General features: G+C 34.6%; 1 protein-coding gene across 1 annotated transcript in view; it reads left to right on the top strand.

Annotated features, from left to right (window-relative positions):
- The window catches only part of LOC136979359 (uncharacterized protein ZK1073.1-like), a 50,289-nt gene extending 32,020 nt beyond the window's left edge, over positions 1-18,269 (top strand). Inside the window, exons 4-13 of the mRNA XM_067275301.1 lie at positions 6,228-6,345; positions 10,427-10,489; positions 11,139-11,199; positions 11,681-11,767; positions 12,872-12,949; positions 16,453-16,562; positions 16,648-16,686; positions 17,720-17,855; positions 17,943-17,994; positions 18,071-18,269. Of these exons, the coding sequence (XP_067131402.1) occupies positions 6,228-6,345; positions 10,427-10,489; positions 11,139-11,199; positions 11,681-11,767; positions 12,872-12,949; positions 16,453-16,562; positions 16,648-16,686; positions 17,720-17,855; positions 17,943-17,994; positions 18,071-18,228 (902 nt within the window). The 3' untranslated portion in view covers positions 18,229-18,269. The remainder of the gene's footprint in view (positions 1-6,227; positions 6,346-10,426; positions 10,490-11,138; positions 11,200-11,680; positions 11,768-12,871; positions 12,950-16,452; positions 16,563-16,647; positions 16,687-17,719; positions 17,856-17,942; positions 17,995-18,070) is intronic.
- The last annotated feature ends 8,385 nt before the right edge of the window (positions 18,270-26,654 follow it).

Below are 26,654 nucleotides of genomic sequence, written 5' to 3'. Positions count from 1 at the left end.
CCTGTCGTGGATTCGACCAGGCCCATAATGGGCAGCCGGGTGGTAGGGGTCGATTACTTTGATGGGATATTGCAACGATCAGTCTCTCGGGAGAACTCTCTATGGAAAGCTGACCCTACTTAGGTGTTAAACGCGTGAAGAAAACCTAGGAAACTTCACGTGTTCTACTCGTTGTTGAGGCGCAAATCCACAACCAACTATCTTGTTCAGTGATTTTCTGAACTCGGCCGCTGATGGGCGGGTGGTGAAGGAGTGACCCTGACATATCCGGGATGGACCACCCCGAAAACTTCCTGGAGTTTTTCTGTCCAACCAGATTAATTCTTGGATCTCTCGGAGTAGCAAGCTGACGCCTTAACTTCTCGACCATTCGGCCTGTATTCTATGCTGGTCAGGATGCAGGATCTCTCAGAAGCCCTCAAGAATAGCTTCAGACATACTTACCTACTCGATACATTAAAGATATAAAACCAGCGTTAAAAATTTTACTATATTTTAAATAACTAAACTTGGAAAAAATATATAAATTTTTCCTTAATACACAAGAAATGCAATGGAATAAATAATTTGTAATAAATGATTTTCAGGCCTTGTGAATGCGAAGTCTTAGCTACATGATTCTTCTGACAACCTGGGAGAGGACTTTGTTCTTTAACGCTCATTCGTGAACTCATTACAAGTGAATCGTAAAGTGGTAGTTAGCAAATAGTAAGGCAAAATACTTCATTACAGCTCAAGGTTGCTAATAATACCGAAATCGTGTAAGGCCACAATTTTAATGTACTAATGTATCTCACAGAAATGGTAGCCCACCAGTAGCCGAGTAGATAAAACCAATGAACTCTGGTAGTCGATTTGATCGTGGATTGGCGCCTGGCCAACGAGCTGACCACGTTTGTAACACCTTAGTAGAGGCCATTTTTCCATAAAAGACCTCCCGGAAGGCATTTTCCCTTTGGTAGATCGCCCGTAAATAGCGTTGTCGTAAACAAATAAATCAAATCAAACCTCATAGAAATTGTATTATTTATTACGCACTACTACATAGTTTCCCGTCAAGCATGACAGAAAACTATGCCGTTAATGGTCTGGCCTTTTGTCCCAGTCAGGTCGGTCGGATCGCCCTTGTTAATATGTTATCGTAACATGAGGAAAAGGATGAAGTGTATTTGTCTCACCCGTCCCCTAGCTAATATAATACGCTCCCATCGAACGATTATCACTTATTACACTGACCCGACCGAAAGAATATAGCGGACCATAATGGTATAGAAGCTTCCACCATTTGTATTCGAAATACAGAACCATACCAAAAATTCTATAGCTTCAAGTAAAGTTTTCTCGCTGTCTTTCTTATTTATGAGTAATAAAGACCTTAATATTCTTTGTGAGACGAGGCAAATTCTAAATAAAAAATAACAAACAACGAATTTTTTCAAATCGCAGCTCAATAATACAGTATCAAGGTCTATAAACATAAGACTCAAGACACTAATGTTCCCTATGGAGCCGCCATTTTGGATTCGCATATATATTTCCTTCCTTTAGTAACTTTCTTATGCATATAAACTAAATTTAAATATTTTTATAGAGAAATAAATATGCACTAAATTTCAGTTGAAGTTTTCTTATTGAATATAGTGAAGATCCTTATTAATCCGTCACGATCTTTACGATGAATCGTCTCGAGTTCGGTTTTGTGACTCGAGAATGTCCGTAAGATGGTTCGAGGAAAGCTACACCTCCACACTCAACAAGTAAATATATACAGCTTATTTACACAACAAATATTTACAAGATGTACAATGTTCGACACATTACATACGCTATGCTACAAAGATGTAGTATCTCACGTCAGCTTGTCTATTGGGGACTGTTAAACTTCGGGGAATTCAGGTCGCCTTTCCGGAGTTGGCTCAACTATACGGCCTGTCCAGTCTCCGCACTTACCCGTCCCTGAGATCGTTGTCAGAGGAGAACACTCTCTCTACGTTCAGCGGGCTGTCCAAGTGCCTGAGACTACCGTATTATCAGTCTCTTGCCCTTCTCCCCGTTTCTCCGCCACACTTAGCTTTTAAGGGATTCTACGGCGACAACTTGCGGCCAATCAGATTCTTCTTCTCCCCTGGGAGCTTCCAAAAACGTCCGCCCTATTTCCCGACGACGTAGCTTACGTTCGCGTTCGTCCCTTTGTTTACATTTTTCCCAAGCCGGCCGGCACGTGGCAAACACATTGACCCTTAAACGGAGACGCTACTCCTTTGATCTTTCCGGCCGTTTATGGCCCCAACGCCAGGTGGGTCCAATTATCTCTGTCGCGTGGCTTTTCGACGTAGGACGCTAAAAGCGACCTTTACAAATATATTCTTTTTTTTTTTAATTTTTTATTTTTTTTTTAACTCTTTCCGCCCTGTGGGCACTAAGAGGGCCTCTTTTAGTAGGCCCATTATAGGTTCGGCCGGGCCCACAATGGGGCCACCGGGTGATGAGGGACGGGGCCTGACATATCCGAACGGACCACCCCCCGAAAATTTCCTGGGAAATATATTCAAGAAATCTTGTATGGCAATCTTGTTCCTGATAAAACATCAACTAGAAGAGGAAAATAATTTTCTGTAGTCTTCTAAACAAGTAATGATTTATTATTATATTACAAATCTCACACAGCAGAAATCTTCACAATAATTAATGAATATTAATATTAATTAATATAAATAAGATGCTTTTGAAAAGTAAATGATTAGTGAATATTTCTTACGAAAGTATCATGTGGTTCTTGTGATAAATATATATTTTTTAAATCTGAAAAAGCAAAGTTTAATGTCCTAAAAACATTTGTTAAACCAAAGCTTTATTTATTTAGAGTTAATTCTCTTTCTCTTGGTGTTTTTTCCTTTTTTTTTATATTTTGCAAATGGGATGGAGGATTTGAAACATAAAAAAGGGTAGGAATTGCATTTCTTCCATCCGTTCTTTTAAGTTCAAATTGCGACTGCTCAAAATGTATCTAAAAATTTAGTTACATTACATTACAAAAGTTATTTTAAACACTTCGTAAATGTATATTTTCAACATTATTTTATCCAGTAACCTCACACAGCCTCGAATTCTCAGTCTCAGTCGACTTCCATTTATCTCTTCTGCAATATTGATGCCATTTAGCTCTGCTGAATTTGTCAGCGGAAAAACGAAACAATCTTACACCTTTGGCTGTCGAATTTTTACAATTCGATGCCGAACGCCAAATCATATAAATAAATAAATAAATATATATATATATATATATATATAACAAGGAATCCAAGTAATTGAGATCGAAAGAAACAATCAGCTTCGCTCTAGAAACACCGTACACATAACCTGAAAAGGATCCAACATGGTGACTGCCGCGATGCATCACGGTATCGTGTATAGACCTTATGTTTATGAAGTAGCGCCATCTGTGGAGAAAGACCACAAACAAACAGACTTAGGTTATTATATTAAATTAATAATGTTTGTTACATTTCCTTAGCCTTGTATTTTTAGGGTCGGGGATTGACAAGCTGATTAAATATGTATGAATATAAATTATGCTATATATAGTAAAGGTGTGCATTTCGTATTATTTGTATAAGCTATTTTTAAAAGGTTATATTTCTATAATTTTTATTAAATAAAATAAATGTTTTTGCTGTGAAAAATGCAGTTTCTAGGACGAGTATGCGAACAGTCGAAAATTAATAAATATTTCTGAATTAAATGTTCTAATTTTTCTCGACATTTTTCATATTTTTTAAAATAAAAATGTTTGGAAACAATTATCATAACAACGAAGAAATTGGCCAATGTTACAGAATTTATTATTAAAATATTCTACTGCCGCAGTGATGGATCCGAGATCGAATATCGATCCGGACTCGAGTGATTTGTAGGAGATAGTTCTTATCCAGACATCGATCCTTGCTTGTAATGGACTGACACGGACCCCAAAAGGGAGCAAACATGTGTGACTAAGCTAGGAGATAAGTGTAAGTTTAGTAAATCAAAAACTGGATGGCCGATTTGTGAAGTTCCTAAAATCGAGTCGAAAATTCGATTAATTATAAAAATTTCTAAGACGGGAAATTTCGGAGGTTAAAGCGGACCAAGAGCCTGTGTCGGCGATGTAGACCAGACAAAAAGGAAAACCACATACTTTAAAAACGCGACGCAGTGATGAACGACGGAGGGGAATGTCCACCGAGTGAGAGGGGGCTTTGTCAGGGTGCTCGTATACAAGAGTCGGGAGGTAAATAGTCGAGAAAAAGGGGGGAACTATAGACCAAGAGGACACCTGTTAGGTCATGTGAGGCCTAAACCATTTGGGGGAGGGTAAACGGTAGCAAAACATCTGGCAAATCGGTCAAGACAAATGTCCGAGAAAGACTATAACAGGGAATTACGAGCGCAGACTTCAAGGCTCCGTCAGCACCTGTCTCGCTTGGAAACAGAAGAACTAGGGGAAAAAGGAAAAGGGACACAGAACCAATTAAAAAGGGGAAATTCGAGGGAAATCGTATAAAATCCTCGAATCAAGAAGAAGAAGACAGAGTTCTCTGCCCGCCAAGAAGTGTATTCGTTGGACCGTCGACCTGCCGTCCACTCCGTACGCCAACATCCCTCTACCGACTCTAAGGACTCTTCTCCCCCAACGCTCCCGGGCACACCACTTCTGTACCCGACCACCGTCATCCGGAGCTTCTTATCCAAGACTATCTAGATCGCACTTTGGGTTATTATTATGTAAGTTATTTTTAATGTTAAAATAAACGGTTCTTGTAAAACACTTGTCATTTTTGCCTCTGCCGCCACCACCCGCATACGATCAGTCCCTGGGTTCTTCTTGACGCGTAATTAACTTATTGCTCCTAAAAGTCGGCGCCTTACAGATTCAATGAAGTCGTCAGTCTGCCACTCTGGGTCCGAGTTTGAACTCGGGTTCAGAAATAAGGATGTGGGCACTCACCCACATCCTTATTACTAAACCGTCCCTTTGTGGACTTGATCGATTCCATCAAGCGTAATAAAAAGGTCTTAGTGCCCACGGGGCGGAAAGAGTTTAAAAAATAATAAATTGCTTGAGCTAACTTCAAACGTGTTTATAAAAGTGCATAAACCTGATTCTCGATGAGGTTCGGGCCCAACAGTGGCCGAGCAGATAAGATTACTAAACAACGGTAGTTGGTTGCGGGTTCGCACGTGACCAACGGGCCGGTTACGTGGAGTTTTCCGGGTTCTCTTCACGAGTGAAATAGGAGCCAGTTTCTCGGAGAAATTCCTCCCGGGAGGCAGATCGACCAAGAGCCGCTTTGCTTCATTCCATCAATCCAATCCAATCCAATGAGGACAATAATGGACTGAAAAGGGACTGTTTGTAATGGCCAATACGAGATGACGTCAAATCAAATTATATCACAGTATGAGTGTCATTGTTTTAACATAATAATGTAATATTTACGAGTTCTTACTGCGATACGAGGTTTGCAGATACGAGGTATCGCATTTTTTTTCTCATTTTAAAAAGTAAAGTTTCAATAAAAATCACTCTTATTTTTAACTGAAAGCATTAATACTACGTTTTTTCATGAGAAACAAAGTATTTTCTTAAACGTCTACGGATTTTTACGGGAGGGATGTATTAAGATGAATTAATAAACCGAAACAATGCAATTTGCCTGGAGGTAGCAGATTAAGCTGCCATCTCGTGATAAATTTAATAATTATCAATACAGTAAATTCATTTTTAATTTAGTATACTTCGGGAGAAGAGAATCGAGGGACTCGAAACCACAGTTGCACGGTAACAAAGAGTTGTGGATTTGAGTCCCGCTCTTTTCTTTCAGAATATTTTAAATTAAAATTAAACATTTACTTATAATTATTAAATTTATTATGAGAGGGCGGCTTATCCGTTTATCTCCAGCCAAATTGCTTTGTTTCGTTTATTAATATAGCGGCTATATTATAGCCCAATAAAAATTCGTCAGATTGTTTGAAATTACTAATGTATTGGATTAAGTTTGTTATATGTATATAAAATATTTCTCTCGGGAAAATTGATGTAAGTATAAAATATTTGTAAATTTTTAGAATAACGATCTGTCATTTCACATTATAACTTCATTTTTAAACAAAAGAAATTTAAAAAATCGATAGAACCATATTATATTATTAACTAAAATGAAATTATAACGTTTCTACCGTAGACTCTGCTTTTCACGAATTCGTAAATCTCCCTTGCATGACCGAGATAAAGCAAAGATCTGTTTTTGTCCATGTTGACATCCCTGGTCAAGAGGATCACGCACCAGATCTACCCAATGAGTAAGTCAAGTGAATTATTAATAGTTTATTTATTTTTACTTTTAAATTAAATTAATTGTCTTTTTATTGTTTATTTTATCATACTTAATGAATTGTGTATTAGAACATTCATATTAATAATCTTTAAATTAAAAATAAGTTTATTCAATTTTCTCAACCAATCAGCAGCAATAGAATCATTACGTCAATTGAAACTTTTTAGACGTTACATCGCAACGTATTTAACAGAGATCCACCTAAGTTTATAAAAACTTCATTTTAATTATTTCCTTCATTACTTACAAAAATTATTAATTAGATAATTTAACAAACACAATAAGTAAATAAATTTTACATAAATAAAATAATTATTTATTAATCTAATTTATCTAAATTCAAATTATTAACGAGACGTAATGATAAGTTACGTCGTAAATTAAATTATGAATTCTGACAAACGAATGTAAACATACGGGGTGGCCCAAAAGTCGTTGACTGAGTGAATTAGGAATATTTGTGCTTATAAATGGTAAATTAAATTTGTTCAAGCGTTTTGATTCGTAAAGAATAGGCAGGAATGTTTCTTTCTTTGTTCTCCCTGCTTATTCTCGAGGACGGATGCTTTATAAAGTTTACATATAATGAAGTATTTGAATAAGCCAATGGGTGCGTTGCTTGATAAAGCATCTTTAATACATTTGGGTAAAAACAACCAATGACATATTCATTTTCATTTGAAACAAACTATGCCATTGGCTTGGCTATCCACTTAAGTTAGAGCTGCTTTACCAGGCAACGTACAGTACCCAGTAATTTAATATTTACAAATGTTAATTAACTTTTGGACCACCCTGTATATTTTTAACTATCTTTAAATATATATTTATAAATTAACTTAAATTCGATTTTAACAATAGATATAAATTTAAATGACATCCAGAATATAAAGATTTTAAAAATTTATCCTGAAGTTTTCTTCGTTGCTTATCAATTCTTAAAGAAGTTTACTGTTTATTCTTAATTACATAATCAAAAACGTTTACAGACGTCACTTTGTCAACCAATCGGTGTCCAGAGAACCGTGTCGTCAATTATTCGTTATTAAAACGTTGCATTTTGATATATTCAGCAAAGAACCACCTATATTTTCAAAAACGTAATTTTATCTATTATCAGAGAATGCATTGAATATTTTTTAGATTTCTTTCCAAGATTATAATTTATTTAATATTAAATACAAAATTAATTAAATGTGAAGTAAAAAACGATATTTAGATTTATGTGCTAAGAAATACTTTTAAGTAATCAGGGTAGAAAAATAAGCAAATACTGAAGAGCTTTATACGTTATTTTTATTAAATTACACTATACAGGGCATGGATTAACCTGTATTTTCGTAATAACCTCATGCTAAATTTCTATTTTCAACATGACATAATCAAAAGAAATGATATAAAATGTAGAAAATTACGCAAAATTTTAAGAAATTTATAACGTTATTTTAAATATAAATAAAATATTTATAATTTGCAATGATATTTTCTATTTCCGGAATGGAAATGGAAAATATTTATCTTTAACCATTTATATTCAATAATTTTGTGAATAATAAATAAAAAGCACATTAAATTATTCAACAGGGAGCTTATTTTTATTAAAAATATTTATTATTAATCATAAATGTATTTATTTTGTGAATTATTAAGCCATTTTAAATAAAAAAAATGTCGTCATTATCATAAAATTTTTATGAAATTTTTAAGATATTTTTAGTAAGAAATTTAACTTAAAGTCAATTTGATTAAAAATTTAAGTTAATTTTAATATATTTAAATAATTTTATATCAATTTATGAGTAGATTGAGTGAATCAGAAATGTAAGAGCAATAGAAGGAGATAGTATTAAATCACAGAAATGTATTGAGTTACTCGTTAATTATAAGTTTTGCGTGTGGGATGATTAAAAGTTATTGAATATAAATTATAAAATGCAAAATTACAATAAAATATAACGTTAGAAATTAATTTCTAATATTTCTACTCCGAATAAAGATTGATGTTTACAAATAAATACAATAGCCGGCAGGTGGTTTAGACGTCGCTACTGCTCTGGGAGATCCAGGATCGTATCTGGACAGACGAAATACCTCAGAAATTTTTTTACAGATGAATGTAAATTCTCTGAGAAACCCACTTTGGGCTTAAATAACGGCCCTCTTAGTGCATACAAGAAAAAAAAAAGGGAGAAACATACAACAATTATAAAATGAATGATAAAGAAATTTGCTTTAGAAATAATAAATTGAATTTAATATTTTAACGGTTTTATTAACTGCTATGACTGGTTATCAAATAAATTGTGCGAAAACTTTTTGACCCTTTATAAGTAAGCCAAAACGTCTATTTTTAAAAATACATTTAAAAATAAGGCCTAGACGGGAGGGCAGGAAAGTCCTCTCTGACCCGTCTCGTCCTCAGTTATTGCATCGATGAACTTTTTCAATCATTTTAAAATCGTTATTTACACCGAATATTAATATTTGGGGCCCTCTATCAGAGCGTAGATCGAATGACCTACCTACACTCTTTAATTCTTACAATAATATTCTAACGATAAATGAGTTGAATAACCTTTCTTAAATATGCAAACCGCACTGACAAATTTGTAGTTGCAGATGTGACTATTGAAGAATAGTCTAACTAATTTACAAATGTTATAAATTGATAAATATTAGAATTAATCTTCAGTCACACCGATCAGTAATCATATTTTGAGACTTGTTATCCTCGAATTTATCATTCCCGCCTTCAAATTTAAATTACAAACAGAATCGAATAATAAAATTTAAAATAAAGATTTACGAGTAACTTTCAGGTGGAATGAAATTTCCTAAAATTTTATTCTATTAAAGCAGTAGAAAATTTCAGAGCCGCTACTTTTGAAGATTCTCTATCTTTCTATCGTTTTATGATCACCAGCCTCTCTCTATCACTCTTTTATCTTTTATTTTTTCTTCTTCCTTTGCTACTTTCTGATTCTTTCCTCTTACTCATTTCATTTCTTACAGTAATATTTTTGCTGATTTTTGTCACTAAATCAATACTTTTCATATTCATTTCTCGATTCTAGACTTGGTTTGGTTTATTTCTTTATTTTATTGATCCAGTTCTGTATTCTGAGCTGAAAGAGTAAGAAAGTCAGCCTGTTACGTAAATGTACCATTGGGAATATGTTCCATTTCTAGAATATGATGACTTTTCCGTTCGACTATTGGGAAAATGGTTTTCAGGAAAATCAAGTTAATTAACAATGATTTTCCAATTTTGCCTGCACTGTACAATCAAACCATTTGCCTGTACGCTACGGTTACGGGCAAATGGAAAAATTTACAGTATGTTAATTAATTAATTAATAGAGAAAAAGAATTAAGAAAATAAAGAAAGTTTTTGAAACTAAATCACAGATAAATAATTATTAATAAAATAACCTAGCATACATATGTTTAAACAATGGTAAAATATATTTTAAATATACGTAAATAGTATTTAATGAGTTAAATTGAAAGTCGGTTTTATTAACTGCTCTATTGTTAAATTAATAGTGTTTAAGCTATAAAAACTGGCAAACATATTAATAAAATTTAGAATTATCTGTGTATGTTGTAGTAAAAAACAGTAAAGAATATCGAGAAATTGCTTAAAAATCTGCGTTTTATTTGAATGAAGGGCGCTAGATGGCGCCACTGACTATATCGTGCCGCTGTAGCGACATCGTTGACAGGCCTCTGTCTGTCAATGATGTCGCTACTGATAGATTTGTTTATAGAGAAACTGTGATTAATTAATACATTTTTTTTCTTCAATTCACTCAATACGGTTACGATATTTATTCGATACGGTATTTTAAATATTCAAATTTAAACAAATAGTCAAGTAAGTGTGCATACCTAACGTGGTGTGCACTTATGATTTACAAATGATTGCATATTAAAATGTCCCTTTACCTATTTGAGTTACCCTAAACAAATGATCAAATTCCAAACTTTTAATTAATAGGAAGCATTTTCTGAAATGTTTACTCATTTGTAATCTTATTTTACAGTTTTGTGTTTCCAACAATACAAGTTCTGGGAGAAGATCTAGTATGTGTGTTAGATCAGCTTAAGTAAGTATTTTAATTTTGTATACACAAAGAATATTATCAATATGAGGCTAAAGTATTATATTAATAAAATTTAAAATATATACGGCTAAATTAATTCTCCCACCTACCTATTTGCTACATCATGGCCTACCCCATTGTGGGTCGGACTCAACTGTATGAGGTAGAACAGCGTGGGTGAACGATAGGGATCGGGTTCGAAACTAGCTTCTTCACAGTGTATCACGTGGCCATCTGGCCGACATTTGTTTTCGATATTCTGTACTTCTCACTGGCAACAATGAAATGATAAACTGTTTTATTCAGTTCTCCAAAGTTTTGATATAAGCGAATTTTTATATTAAAACTTTAAAATAATATATACAGGGGGGCCTAAATATCAGATAAATAGAAGTCTATTACTTTAAGCAGTTAAGTTTCTACTAAAAAAAGTTACAAGAACCGTCCCAAATGAAATCTCCCATCTTCGATAAGTGAAATCTTGTTCAATTTAAAGCACCCAAATTACATTGCCCCGAATATTCAGTTGTATAGATCTTGATTAATTGAATTATAGGTCATCCTGTATAACTAATTTCGCTTATAATAATAATAATAATGATAATAATAATAATAATAATAAAACTTATTAAATTATTACACTTTTTTTCAGAATAAAATTGGTCGTGGGTTTTGGAGAAGGAGCAGGTGCTAACGTGCTAGTTAGGTTTGCTGTAAGTAGGATAAATTGCAAATATTGAAACTTACTGTAATATATTTGAAAATTTGTAATGAAAGTAAGCTGTTCTAGTTAAATATATAAGAAAAAGTTTTATAACTAAAACACTGTAACACCTTATTTTAAAAACAGTAAACCTGGCTTTACAACCTAATTGTAATGTTCAGGACTGGCCGGATGGCTTAAGCGTGAAATCGTAATTCGAACTCTGATTTCCCATATGTTCAGTTTCATAAATTGCGGTTCTGTATGTAGAAAAATAGTTTGAAGTGTGGCATTTTATAAATAGAAACTGTAACAATCGTAAAGAGAGCGGTCGTAAAGCGAGGGATTACTGTATAAGACGAAATATTGTATATATTTCTATAGTATTTCTTTTATTCCTTTACGCCAAAGGATAATTGTATTTAATTGCATTTCTTATACATTTATTGATCAATTTTTTTTGTGTGAAATATCAATTATTTTATTTTTAGTTGGCTCACCCTTCTAGAGTATTGGGTCTTGTACTTATTCATTGCGTTGCAACTGGAGTTGGCATGATGGAATACGTCAAAGATAAGGTGCCATTTTCTTTTAATTTTTTACTATTATATAAGGTATGCCACGAATAATTGTCGATAAGAGAGTCTTACTGGGACGTTCATGCTGTCTGTGAGCATTGTGCTGGGTTTTGCTACACGAATAGAGAAATAGTTTCGGTTATATCGTTAATACCAGAATTTAGTATTGATGATTTAGAGAGTGAAACCGAACTATAGAGTAATTAAAAATCATTAAATTGAATGAAATTTAAATCTGTAAACCTGTAAATTAAATTTTTGTCATTTGTATTACTCTTCAGCCTAATTGTTCCCAGTATTTCCCATGTCATTTGCGTAACACTTTAATTGTTCATAGTATCAGGTATTAAGCCCATGTCAGAAAAGATACGATCCATAATGGATTTCAAGAAACCAATAATGACTAAAGAACTCCAGAGATTTCTAGAGTTATTAAATTACTATCAGCAGAATATACCACGAGTAACATAAAAACCAAGCCCCGCTTAACGAAATATTAGAGAAATACCCAAGCATAGAAGAGACATCATCGCATGGAGTAAGTAAGAGCATCATCATCAGAGACATCATCACAGGCGATGAAGTAAGAGATGAACAATAGACACAATATAAATTTTTTGTTGAGTTGCTGGGTTTAATTGTAAAAAATTGTAAAAAAAATTGTAAAATTTATAAGGAATATAAATTACCACATGTACCCGTATTACCCATGTCATTTGTTTTCAGTATTATATAGCATTTGGGTTAATGTGTACCTAGGTAATGCAAGATGGCGGCTCGTCTCCAATTCCAGCAATCAGAAGACGGGGAACAGTGGGGACGCACGTTCTAACCTAACCTAACCTAACCTATTCTAATAAATTAGCATAATTATTAGCAACCAAATTATTAGAATAGGTTAGATTAGATTAGAACGTGCGTCCCCACTGTTCCCCGTCTTCTGATTACTGGAATCGGAGACGAGCCGCCATCTTGGACTACCTAGGTACACATTAACCAGCATTTGTATTACCGAGCATTGTTTGGAAGGTTATTCGTGGCGCACCCTGTATAATTTTATGATGAAGTCTTTTAAAATGATTTCTTTACGTCGAATTTTTACAGATTATGAATTGGAAATTACAAAATCAAGGAATGCATCCTTCAGCAGAGCAGTACTTAGTACTACATAAGTTTGGAGCGGTAAATAAAATAAATTTTTTGTTTTAAATAAAACTTATTTTAATTTCTTAAAAATTAAAAAAAAATCAATTTACATTTTAAAAAAGTAAAAGTAAAATAATAGTAATTATAATATTACTTAAATAAAGTTTTTAAATATTATTTAAAAATTTAATGATTTTACAATTTAAAAGAAAAATGATTAAAAATTAATTATTTTATTAAGTTGATCTTATTAGTTTAGTATTTATCAGTGATCAAGAAAGGTAAGTCGAATATCTGAAGATGATAATGTTAGAAGTAATGATGATAAATTTCAAAAAAATTGCTATAATAAGACAAAAATGAATTCTAAGGCTGACTTGATGATTCATTTTTTGGGTAATGTTTTGTGGAAGATTTTTCTGTCTGCTTGTATTGTATCCTTGTTTTTTTTCTCTTTCTCTCCATGTCTCTCCTAAACGTCCGTCATCTGCGGAACAAAGGAGGTAATAAAGTCAACTCTTAGATGCATGAAAATGTTCTTTGTATACTATAACACTCGTTGCACTTTTATGTTTCTTATTTTATTATACTTTTATAAGTTTTTTAATGTTATTCTGTAATCAGAAAAAGAAAATCTTGAATGCTTATTACTTTTTCTTTTAAGTAATTCACTGTTTAGCAAAGTTATATTTATTACTTTCTTGTTGTAAATAAGATTTTCACAATACAAGATGGTCTTAAATTGAATTCTTTTAGATTGCAGAGGATTTGAGAATTGTATAATGAGTGATTTCGTGAAAATCCAGTAAAAGTATGATAAAATGAATAATAACTTGTGTTTACGTCAATAAGAAAAGTTGTGTTTTTTCTTTTTTATTATGAAAAGGTTTTGCCTGTAGTGACAGTAATCTGGCAAAACCTTTTCAGTAGTGGCAAAACCAGTAGCCGAGTGGACATAACTACTGAATGGTCGTGGGTTTGCGCATTGCCAACGATCTGGCCACATGGAGTTTCTTATTCGTAACACCTAAATAGGGCAGTTTCCAACAGAAAGTTCTCCCGGGAGGCATCTCTTCTCGGCAGATCGTGTTGCCGTATACAAACAAACAAACAATCACGCGAAGATCAGAGGAATTGTTCATGCAGTATCTCGTATAATCAGCATGGCCATATATCAAGAATAATCACGATACATCTTACATGGTCAGTAGTGTTATGTCACGAACAGCATATTTTGTATTTGGAATATTCACGACACAGTTTCTTACATTGTTATCTGGTTTGTCGGAAGTGTTGGTGATTAGCATCTTATGCGATCAGCTGGATTTTGTCAGGAATATTCGTGATCAACACACTTTACGCAGTTAGTGTAGTCGTGTATCAGGAATTATGGCCGTGTACACGAGGAAGTTTGGGGTTTAACTTCGATTTGGGAAAAGTTTAAAATGAAATTAAGTAAAAAGCTGTTAACGATGTTACAACATAGAAAAATAATAGAGAAAATTCGAGAAAATATAAGAGCAAACAAATTGAAAAGTTTCACGAATGTTCTACAATGTTTTGCTGTCGAAGAAAATAAATGTAAAGTTACAAAGAGTTTTCGCTACTCTTCCGCCCTGTATACATTAAGAAGGCCCTTTATTAAAGGCCACAGTAGCCCATTAATGGAGGAGGCCGAGTGGTGAGATACGGAGCCCGACGACCCTCAAAAATTCCTGGGGTTTTTCAACCCGTCCGTATCGGATTCCACATTCCCCAGAGAGGTAGGCTGACACCTTACCGCCTCGACCATCCGGCAAGATTGTGGAAGTTTATAGAATATAATGGAAATTTCTACAATGTTTTTTGGGTGTATAAATGGTACTTCTGTGTTATAGCCTAAGAACGTGTAAAGCCTACATTGTAGTACAGTACATAAGTTATATTTTCTACTCGCTCAATTTCTCCATACTCTACTTCATTATTTTTATTATTTTTTTTTTAACTTTTTCCGCCCTGTGGGCACTAAGAGGGCCTCTTTTAGAAGGCCCATTATGGGTTCGGCCAGGCCCACAATGGGGCGACCGGGTGGTGAGGGACGGGGCCCGACATATCCGAACGGATCACCTCCCGAAAAATTCCTGGGGATTATTCGACCCGTTCGGATCCAGAGCGGTAGGCTGCCACCTTGACCGCTCGGCCATCCGGCCGTCCTACTTCATTATTACTCCACATTGTAAATATTAATAAATTACATTATGGAAAAATAATGTGATTATATAAAACTCCACTCTAAAAATGCCATACAAATGCTTTTTTTGTTTTATTCTTTCTTCTCTTCGGATACTAAGAGGGCCTTTTTTCAAGTCCATGGGTTTGGCCATTCTCACAACAATGACGGCTGGGTATGACATATCGAGGACACGAAAGATTCCTAGGGTTTTTCGACCACCCGGATTCGGTTTCGGATCCCCCAGACTGACGTCTTACCGCCTGTCTTCCGGCCGTCATACTGTCACTCTGATCAGCAAACTCGATTCGTATCAAACAGCAGTATTTATACAGTAAGGTGACCAACCGTCCTCCTTTTGTAAGTTCTGTCCTCCCTCGAAAAGTGTTCTCCTAAATGTCCTCCTTTATGATATTTGAAGACTAATCTGTAAATCTCCATATTTGATTGATGCCGAGCCGATCCGTTGCATGTATTGTGATGTGATGTGTTTGTATTTGACATGACGGTTCATCAAGGCTCGCTACGGTGCAGCAAAACGCGATTATGAAACGCATGTGCTCTGCACAGGAGATCTGGATAACGCGCTTTAACAATAAGTCATGGAAAGTTCGACCGACTCAACAATTCAATAATCCGATACAGTTTTATAAAACAGTTAAGAAGGGTGACACCCACGGTATGACTTGGGGTGACACCCATGCTAGCTACGCCACTGCGCATGCAGTAGAGATTATTATAGTGTATTATTATAGCAATGAATAAAATGTTTCTTTTATTTACAATATTTTTTCCTTCAATTTATGTGTCCTCCTTTTCATTATAAAAAAGTTGGTCACCTTATTATACAGCGCCATTTTAAATTCTGGCGATGGAAATGCAAACTATTATTTTAACCTGCCATCTTTTGCTGCATATTTTTTGCCAGATTTTTGGGAGTTTTACGCATTTCACTCATTATAAGGTTCACTAAGTGTCATAGAAAAGGGACACATTTTAATTGAGACCAACTTGTATTCCTTTCCACTTTACTATTTATAGTAGTTGCAATGATTACATCTTCATTTCCATTTCCCATCTTTTCAATAATAATTTTACCAAAGAAATTTAATATTGAAAACGTTAAATTGATTAAAAATCTAATTATTTTTTAATTCATTAAACATAATTAAATATCTTTCAACTTATGACTCATTTTAATTTAAAAATTGTAGATAAATCTTAAGAAAAATTCATCGTAAATTAATGTTTTTAAATGTCATGTCAAACGATTTTAATTAAAATATCAAGAATTTTGTTAAAAACAAAAAAGTTTCTTTTTATAAAATAGCAACTAGAATTGGTGGATAATAAGGAGAAATTGATTCAGGATTATACAGAAAAGTTAAAAAAAAGAATTAATCCTAGAAATTTAAGAAGATACGTTGAAGCTTACATGAAGTAAAATTATTATTTCTATATTTATTTGTAATATGACAGTATAAAATTTATATTTTGATATATTTTTTTAATATTTCTCTTCTAGTCGTAAAGATATTATGGGTTTAATCGAAGCTAATTTAAGGTAAGGAATCCATGTAAAATTCTTTTATTTTATGGTTAAAATATGTTTAAAATACGTAAAATTCGTATACAACAGTGTTTCTCAAAGTGGGCGATAATGCTCCCTTGTGGGCGGTGAATAAATCTAGGGGGGGTTGGAGGCAGGGTACTGAACCAAAGGCAAAAGTTGGGGTCACTGACAGCCGTTCCCTTTCCTCTGTTAAACTGATAAGAGGAAACATTGCGTTTAATGGTTTCCACATGTCGAGAACAATGTACGGTAAGGGCACAAAGTGTGAGATTCATAGAAAAGTTTTCCTAAGAATATTTCCAATCCTTTCTCACACAAGAGAAAATGAGTTAGGGGCGTTGGGTATAACTTTATGGAACAAAGGGGGCGGTAAATCGAAAAAGTTTGGGAATCACTGGTATACAATAAAACCTCGTTAAGTCGAACTGCGTTAACTCGAAGTCGTGTACAGGTCCCGGGCACAATATATAGGGTTTTCATATTATAATCATAACTCGAACCCGTTTTTCCGTGTATCCTCCGCCCTTTAATAGGTCCGCGATCTTCATTTTCTGTTATGTTTCGTATGAATACAGCTGCTTAAGATGAACAAAGACTACAGTAGTATATTAAGCCCTACAGGTACTGTATACAATAATACTTGCAGTGGCTTAGCGTTTTGAGTAGTTTGGGACCTACAGGATTTTCTTGAGTGCTAGTGGTCTCTAAAACTCCAACGGAGGGTGAGGCAACTACTCTATGGAATTCTTCATTATGTGGAAGTTGTAGGTCCAGGTTGAAGAAGTTGTAAATAGTTTTATGAGTCTTCAGAAGAGCAGAGTGGGCTTCGGAAAAATGGTCATTTCAGTACCTATGATCTATCCACACAATCTATATTAATTTATTGTACCGTCATTGTATATTTTATAAGTTTGCATACAAATTTCGGTGTCAATCCGCTTATCGATTACAGCCACGGAGTGCTCCGAGTAGGGAAACTTTAATTATAACCATCCTGTATATTAATTTCCCATTTGTCTTTCAGAGAGATGGATGTGTTGCTAGTATCGGGGAGTAAAGCAGCACACGCTCAATCAGTACAGTTTATGTACGGACGAATGGACAAGAAAAAAACTTCAATGCTAAAAGTAGATAGCGTAGGTGACGTGTTAGCCGAAGCTGTAAGTTTAAATCTTTAAAAAATAAATAAAAATTCAATATTGATTTAATAAATAATCATCGTTATTATTATGAAACACCATTTTCAGCCCGACAAACTAGCACAAAGTTTGTTACTTTTCGTCAAAGGTCTTGGTTTCTGTGAGCATCAACATCTCATATTTTTAATTTTTGCATTCGATTTATTTGATAAACTGAAAATTATTTAATTTTTTAGTAACTTCGGTGACATTACCGGGGGTCGAAAGGCAGAAAACCCACCCTCCAGTCCATCCAAAATCGTTGGGTGCAGTAGGAAGAAGGAGAACCTTATCCATGGAAGATTATGACATGCCCAGATTGAGGAGAACATCTCTCACAGCAAACCAAAAATAAAACAGGGATATTTTGGACTTTTTTTAAAGAAAAAAAAGAAATTTTGTTTAGAATATTACCCCTTATTACTTTAAAAAAATGAAAAAAAAATTGAAAGGAATTAAACTTCAGGAACACATTATTTAAAATGGGGAATCTGCAGAAATACTTTAAATTATCAAGGAAAAAATTCTTAATTATATAATTTAATTTGCAAAATATATTAATTTGATAGTTTCCTTTGTAAATATGGTGCTGATTTTTTAAAAAATTAATTATTCTTTAATTTATGTAAGATTGAAAGGATTGTTATGTGAGAATGATCAGCTTCTGTTAGCCATTATTTGTTCCTTTATTCATTCATTTTTAGTCATCATCTCATAAAAATCAAGTAAAAATTATACTTAAAATAAGAAAAACTTAAAATTATATTAGTATTATATAAAAAATAATAATTTTTTATAAAAATTTTAATAATTATTATATATAGTAACACATAAAAGTGATAAAAATTTTAAAGAAAAGGTATAAAAATAATTATTTAATATTTCTATAATTTTATACATTAATTTTAAGAAAATTTATGCATTTATTTTCATTAAAATTAAAAAAAAGTAAAATTTTTATAAAAATACAATACATTTTTTAATAGTAAAAGTTTATATTTGACCAAATGTATGGTCTATGGGAAAGATTTTAACCCAATAATCATAAAAAAATCATTATTTTTAATATTTTTTTTGTATTATAAAATGTAAAATTTATACTTTTCAACTTTTAGAAGTTAATTTTGATTTAATATAAATGCATGTATATTTTAATTAATTTTTTCCTTTCTACCAATGTATCATACAGTGTCATAAATCATTTAAATCAGTATTATTATACAAATTAATGATGATAAAAATATAATTTTCTTATCCATTATCAAACTAGAATGCAATTCTAAAAAAATTACAAGTGAAATTTTATAAAACATGTAAAAATAAATGAAAAAATCTGTATCGAAGATTGCAACAAACTAGCAACGAAATTTTTTTATCATCATGGAATTTATTATTTATAAATAATTTATATTATAAAAGACAGGATTAAGTGCCTTTGATAACAATCAAGAAGATTCAAAGAAAAGTGAAAAAAATTAATTAAATTTAAAAAATTTTAATGAGAATGAATCATAATTTTAAATGGGAAAATGTAGTTTATGAAGTTGTTGTTGAAGGAAGTTTTTTAGATTTAAGTTTTGAATATGGAAGGAAATTATCTAAAAAAAAACACAACAAAATTGTAATTTTTTTTTCTCAAAAATTAATGATTTATCACACAAAAAATACAAAAAAATCAGTATTTAGATATTAAAGAAAAATAAATGGTTAGTGAAGATGTAAAATTTTTGCTTGCAGCCTATTCATTTTTGATGCAAAATTATGTAAAATTATGCAGATTTATTGTACAGTTTTAACGTCCATTAACCGTTTTTAAAAAGAAAACACATATTTTAATTAATTAATTAATTAATTAATTTTTCTTTTATTTCCAATGAAAACTTGATAGCAATTTTAGTAGAGAAAATTATAAAACCAAAGGAAAAAAACTGAAAACAACTTTTGTATATGATTATACAGATTAATATAGAGGTTTTGTGAAAAGTACATACAGACATACATACAAACAGAAGAAAAAAAAGCATATGTATACATTATATAGATCAAAGTTAATGTTTTATATAACTTGGCCAAAATGTTTGGTTTGCATTGCTTTAATATAGTCGCGAGTTGTATAACTTAGCGTAGTTGTTCACTGAATATCATTAATTAAAGATGTTGTTGTGATATGGTTATTGTTATATATATATATATATATATATATACACACATATACATACATAAAATTATATGAAGATAATTAAATATTATTATTATATATAAATAAATATTATATACACATATATACATATACATAAACATATATTAATGTATAAATAAATATAATATTGTGAAATATTTCTGTACATGTTGGTGAAGTTGTTGATATGAATGTTGATCAAATTGTATTTAGATAATTTTAACATTTGTATTAGTAAAGATAATAAAAAAAAATCATGTGAGTGACATATATCTGTATTGTCTGTATGCTTATAGAATAGCCTGCAGTGAATAAAGCCATTACACCTCACCACGTGGCGTTTTCCAGATTTTATTCGCGTGAATAGCACCTAAATAGAGGCCTGTATCCTGTTTTATAAAGCATTTTGTTTTAGTAGGATAGAGCTGGATTTACACATAATATACACTAGCTACAATTAGGGGACGGCCGGATGGCCGAGCGGTAAAGGTGACAGCCTACCGCTCTGAGGGACCCGGGATCGAATCCGAACGGGTCGAATAATCCCCAGGAATTTTTCGGGGGGTGGTCCGTTCGGATATGTCGGGCCCCGTCCCTCACCACCCGGTCGCCCCATTGTGGGCCTGGCCGAACCCATAATGGGCCTACTAAAAGAGGCCCTCTTAGTGCCCACAGGGCGGAAAGAGTTAAAAAAAAAAAAAAAAAAAAAGCTACAATTAGGGGCCTCGTGTTTATTACTTGCTGGAGAAGCCAGCATCTTATGTTATAAATTAAGGCCCGCAAATTAGGGCTCCAAATCTGGCCTTTGATATTCCGCTTAATTGGATAAACGATTTAATCCCAATATCGTTCAATTAACATTTTCGATAATTCAGGACTCACGACAGTCGGCGTGTCTGTATCTTTCGGCTCTGGAAATCTCTGATGTCCATAGTGATACAGATGTAAGATTCGCCGACTTTAAAGGGGGATACAATTAATCCCGCGTCACTGACACCAGTGTAAGATTTGGACTGGTGTAGACTGGGCTTAAATATCCCGCGTCAGGATGAGCTTAAGGGAACCCGTGTATGTGGGCGATTCCGCAGGAGGCAAATGATGACAAGTGTTTACATGCGGAAAACCGTTTATTTGGACGAATTCATGCTTACATCGGTTTGATTGTTCCAAATCTCAGCGATCTTCAGTAACGTGCACGAGTTCGGTTGGTCGATCTATCCAGTCCCGGGCGGACGAGAAGGGCCGTTGGACGATGGTGACTGGCGGTGACACACTTAAAGTTCCGAGTGACGACACTACACACTGTCTTAATCCAGAAGAGACGTGTCCGTCCTTCCGGAAACCCCCTTTTGACCTTGAAGTCCCAGTTTTTATACGTTTTTCTAGTGTACTATCCACCTTTCGGATTGGTCCCTCGTCCCCTTCCTCGTTTCCCGATTGGTCTCCCCTTTGTTTTCGAGCGCAAAACGAGACCATGTCGGGTCGCGGGAAAGGTCCGATTCGAGGTGTCTATTTGACACCCTTTGTCGACTATGCTCCAAGATTGTTGATAGAACCACAACACCTGCACTCATAATTTAATCCGTTGTTTGTAATTGATGTCATTTTGGAATTTTAACAATCACGCGATATTTTTCTATCTCTTCAATTTTTCCCTTTTCCTGAAATTGTTTTTCTAAGTTCAAATTTTTTTCTTTGTCTTGTGTCAAACTTATACCTCTTTAAGAGCGCGTGTGTCAGAGTTCTACCTTTGGACTGAACATTAACAGGTCGTTTAACACGCGTTGACGTCGTCCCGAGACTCGTTGTTTACATTTTTCATTACGTTGTTTTGATCAAGAGTTTTTTTTCTCTCTCTCATATAATTTATCGATATTTTTTTACAACAGAATTTTGCATTTTTGCGATTTCGGACCTCGTCTGGGTCCTCACACAGATAGTATTTTCCCCCACTTACTGGTATTAGAAATTCGACACTATCAATACTATATCATGAAAACTCACTTGGAAAATTGCACTATTTAATACAGTAATACCCCGTGATAGGTTGGTCCGACGAAAATCGCTTAAGTCGAATTCGCGTAAATCGGGGTACAACTTTGTATAAATACGAGGGTTGTTCGGAAAGTTCGCGGCCTCAAATAGAACAACAAACAAAATAATGTTAATACTTTTTTTTATTTTTCAATGTAGTCTCCTTTATTAGCAATGCACTTATTCCAGCGATGTTCTAGCTTTTTTATGCCATCACAATAGGTCGATTTGTCAAGGTGTGCAAAATACTCGTTCACTTCAGAGATGACTTCGTCATTTGAGTGGAATCTCTTTCCAGCCAAGAATTTTTTTAGGTTTGGAAAAGGGTGGAAGTCACTGGGGGCCAAATTAGGTGAGTACGGTGGATGTGGAACTAATTGGAAGCGAAGGTCGTTTACCTTTTGTTCAGTGATTCTGGCGGAATGTGCAGGTGCATTATCGTGGTGGAACAGAATCTTTTTCTTCTTCAAGTGTGGCCTCTTTTCTTCGATTTCTTTCTTCAGTTTTTCCAAAAGTTCACAGAAATAGACAGCATTGATGGTCTTTCCTCTTTCTAGGTAATCAATAATGATGATTCCTTTAGCATCCCAAAAAATCGAGGCCATCACTTTCCCCCGCTGATGGAACTGTCTTTGCCTTCTTTGGTGATGACGAACTGTGATGTTTCCATTGCTTCGACTGTTCTTTTGTTTCAGGAGTGTAGTAGTAGACCCACGTTTCATTAGTAGTCACAAACCGACGCATGAAATCCTGTGGGTTTTTCTGATAGAAGACCAAACACTCCTTTGACATCAAAGTGCGAACACGTTTTTGCTCGGCGGTCAGCAGACGCGGCACCCGCCTTGCTGAGACCTTCGTCACAGTGGCGTAGCATAGTGGGGGCGGCAGGGGCGGCCCGCCCCGGGCGGCACTTTTAGGGGGCGGCAAAATTTCACAATAAATATACAACACACAATACACCTGTACAATACACAATAATGATGATTGCTCTTTGCCGAAAAGTTCTTTAGAATTACTGTATATTTTAGTCTTTTGAGTCGAGATACCTAAATAAGAGAGCGGCGAAATTTTCCTCTGCCCCGGGCGGCTGACACCCACGCTACGCCACTGCTTCGTCATACCCAAATTTTCGGTTAGGATGTGGTAAACTCGGTTGACAGAGATGCCTGTTGTCTCAGCTATCTCACACGTTTTCAAACGGTGATCTGCTAACACCAAATCGTGAACTTTGTCGATATTTTCTTCAGTGACAGCAGTTGACGGCCGTCCGCTGCGAGAGTCATCTTCCACACTCTCTCTGCCAGATTTAAAAAGGGCTGTCCATTTTTCCACAATGGTGTACGAAGGAGCAGACTCTCCCAAAACTTCATCCATGTCAGCTTTGATTTGAAATGGGGTCAACCTTTTTTTCGTCAGGTATTTTATGACTGCACGAGCCTCCATTTTTTCCATTTTTGACAAAGCATGTGCACACTGACTATCTGATAAGCTGTTGTGAAAAAACTTTACGACAAATCAAGCGGAAATTCGTATCGTATCTTTAGCAAAGATGACTGAATTATTCCCGCCAAAAATTAAATTGATCGCAGCGCCGCATATAGGCAAGACCGCGAACTTTCCGAACAGCCCTCGTACTGTACATGTAAACTTTGTTTTATTGGAACCAAGGACTAACAAAAACACTAGTTTAGAAGAAAAATATTTAATAAAATTGCAGTTCTTTATACATATTAATTAATACAAAATATTAAAAAAAATGTAAAAAAGTTATTTCAATGTCAATGGCTTCATAAAATTTAACAAATTGAGCTGAGACCTTCTGTCGAGCTTGCAATTGTCATGTGCTTTTCTGGTGGAACTGGGTCTGAAGTGTCGAATACTTCAGTGACGTTTTGCTCACGCATCTCTATGAGCTCATAAATTGTCAGCTGCTATGTGAACCCAACAGCTGGTTGACATCATCACTGTTGACTTCCGAATCTAATTGCCTGGCAAGATTAACAACTTCTTTCACATGAGTGACATGGTTAGTTTCTGGCATTATTTTTGAAAAAATGGACAAAGTTTCTTCCAGACACTATTTAGTGTTTTATTTTTTTTTTGAAGATTTTTCAATGATTCTTAGGGCATCTAAAACATTGAATTGTTTTCAAAAGTCTTTAACAAAAAAGCCTAGTGTAGTAAGCCTTAAATGTTTTGATGAATCTCTGGTCCATCGGTTGAAGCAAGCTGGTTGTGTTTGGAGTCAAAAACACAACTTTCACACGTGGATCGAAATTAATTAGGGTGGCAGGAGGATAACCGGGTGCATTGTCAACGAGAAGCATCACCACGCGGACTGAAAAAGATTCGCCACCCGTTCTAGGGACTTTTTCGCGATTTCCCCGTAGGGAGCACCGCAAGTTTAGAAGGTTAATGTCTGGCAACGAGGACTTATGAGCATCTTGTTTCGTGAAGCGAAGACTTTGTTTTTGGAGAGGAGAGGTTTTTCTGCTGTGAACTTATCAACACCCGTGTGATACAGGACCAATTCCCAGAGAGAAGATTAACAACGCGTACTAATAACACAGAGAGAGACACTGGAGGCAGATACGACCCTCTCCTCCAGGAGAAATCATTGGACGGCCGGATGGCCGAGCGGTAAAGGTGGCAGCCTACCGCTCTGGGGGACCCGGGATCGAATCCGAACGGGTCGAATAATCCCCAGGAATTTTTCGGGGGTGGTCCGTTCAGATATGTCGGGCCCCGTCCCTCACCACCCGGTCGCCCCATTGTGGGCCTGGCCGAACCCATAATGGGCCTACTAAAAGAGGCCCTCTTAGTGCCCACAGGGCGGAAAGAGTTTAAAAAAAAAAGGAGAAATCATTGAAGTCAGGCCGCGACTCCACTAGCCGTAAAAGGGCCGTAAAACCCCTCACCGTAAAAGCTTTTAATCACGTGACCATGATATTTTACGCCTGAGCAGGTCGTAAAATATCATGATCACGTGATTAAAAGCTTTTACGGTGAGGGGTTTTACGGCCCTTTTACGGCTAGTGGAGTCGCGGCCTCACTCCGCTAAATCTACAAACACGTAACCGTAACAGCAACGAACTACTCGAGCAACTCCTCATGAACGACGTAGAAACAATCTTAGACAATTTTTTTTCCATGAAAGTTGCACAACACATTGTTAGATGTTTTTAAATCCTGCGTTAGGAGCACGGGGTGCAGGTGTATCCCAGCCATTTTTGCGTGTATTTTTTAATCTATTACATGCTGAAAATAATGTCCTCAGTACGTTCCTTCAAAGTACTGATGATCGCATTGAAAAAGTTTGAAATTTGTACGAAAAAAAATTTTTACAAGAAGCCACACCGAAGTTCAGGGGAACAGATGTACTGTACCTCCGCGCCTAACGGAGGAAGTTTTATTAGAGCGACTAACCAAGGGGGTGGAACCGAGTTAGGGTTCTGAAAGAACGCTCATTGCTTGATATCGGGTCAGTCATGATAGAAATGACCAATTGGAGCACAGAAGTCGTATAAACAGGATTTTCAAAGCCAATTAACAGCAAAAAAACTCTCCCATAGACAGCATTGAAAGTTTGAAAGGTGGAGTTTCCCGGGAATATTTATTGCTAAACGGTTTTGGAAACGTGTTTATTCGTCTAAATAGTGTCAAACATTTTTTCATTAGCAAATTAGAAGTGAAAAAACGATTAAAAAATGAGATTTTATAGCGACTCTTTACATAATTCGAAGTGGTAGTCTGCGGGGGGACGTGGCATTTCGCGGGAAATTTAGCCACAATTGTTTTTACTGGTGGATCTAATAACTGACAAAGAAATTAACCAATTACAGTGTAAAAGAAGTATACTGTCGATGTTATCAGCGAATAATCTGCTTTTTTACCTCATACTAATACTTTACATACTTTTTTGTTTTCGTTATAAATAAATAAAAACGATATATTTTGAGTAGTTTTGTTGATTAGTACTTCAAAAACACATTCCCACAAACATCCAAAACATAAAAACCACGGAAAAAAACTACGATTTTTACAAAATTGATTTTTGAAACTAACTAAAAAATTAATCCCTCGCGCCCAACTAAGTGACAAAACCTTGCGCGCCTGACTCAGGGTTAAGCTAAGGTGTTTTTCTTCAACTATTCACTCCGCAAATATTTAAGAACTTTCCAGCAGATTCACGATTTTTTTAAAAACATTTCTGACATATCCTTTCTCCTTTGGAATTAAATAATATTAATTTATATCAACATTAACCAATAAAATCATCATATGGTCAGTATTTTATTAGCTTTAGGTTTTCAGTTTCTGAATGTGAATTGAGTAGGGTTGACATCCGTTTGTAATTTCACTTATTTTTTTACAATTGTTCAGAAATGTAGTGATTAATTGATGAGAAGTTGTGTGTTTTTTTCAAATTGTCCTTTTTTCTTTCAGAATTTGTTACTCTGAATGCTGGCAACCCAATTGTGACAAATGACAAAACAAGCTTTTGCATTCTTCCTGGGGCAGAACATACTGAGAAAATTGAATAGGTATCTATAAAATCAGTTAGTGAA

This window comes from Centruroides vittatus, unplaced genomic scaffold, assembly GCF_030686945.1.
Source record: "Centruroides vittatus isolate TY-2023 unplaced genomic scaffold, ASM3068694v2 contig_620, whole genome shotgun sequence".
NCBI lineage: Eukaryota > Metazoa > Arthropoda > Arachnida > Scorpiones > Buthidae > Centruroides > Centruroides vittatus.
This window is presented reverse-complemented; position numbering and strand designations above follow the sequence as displayed.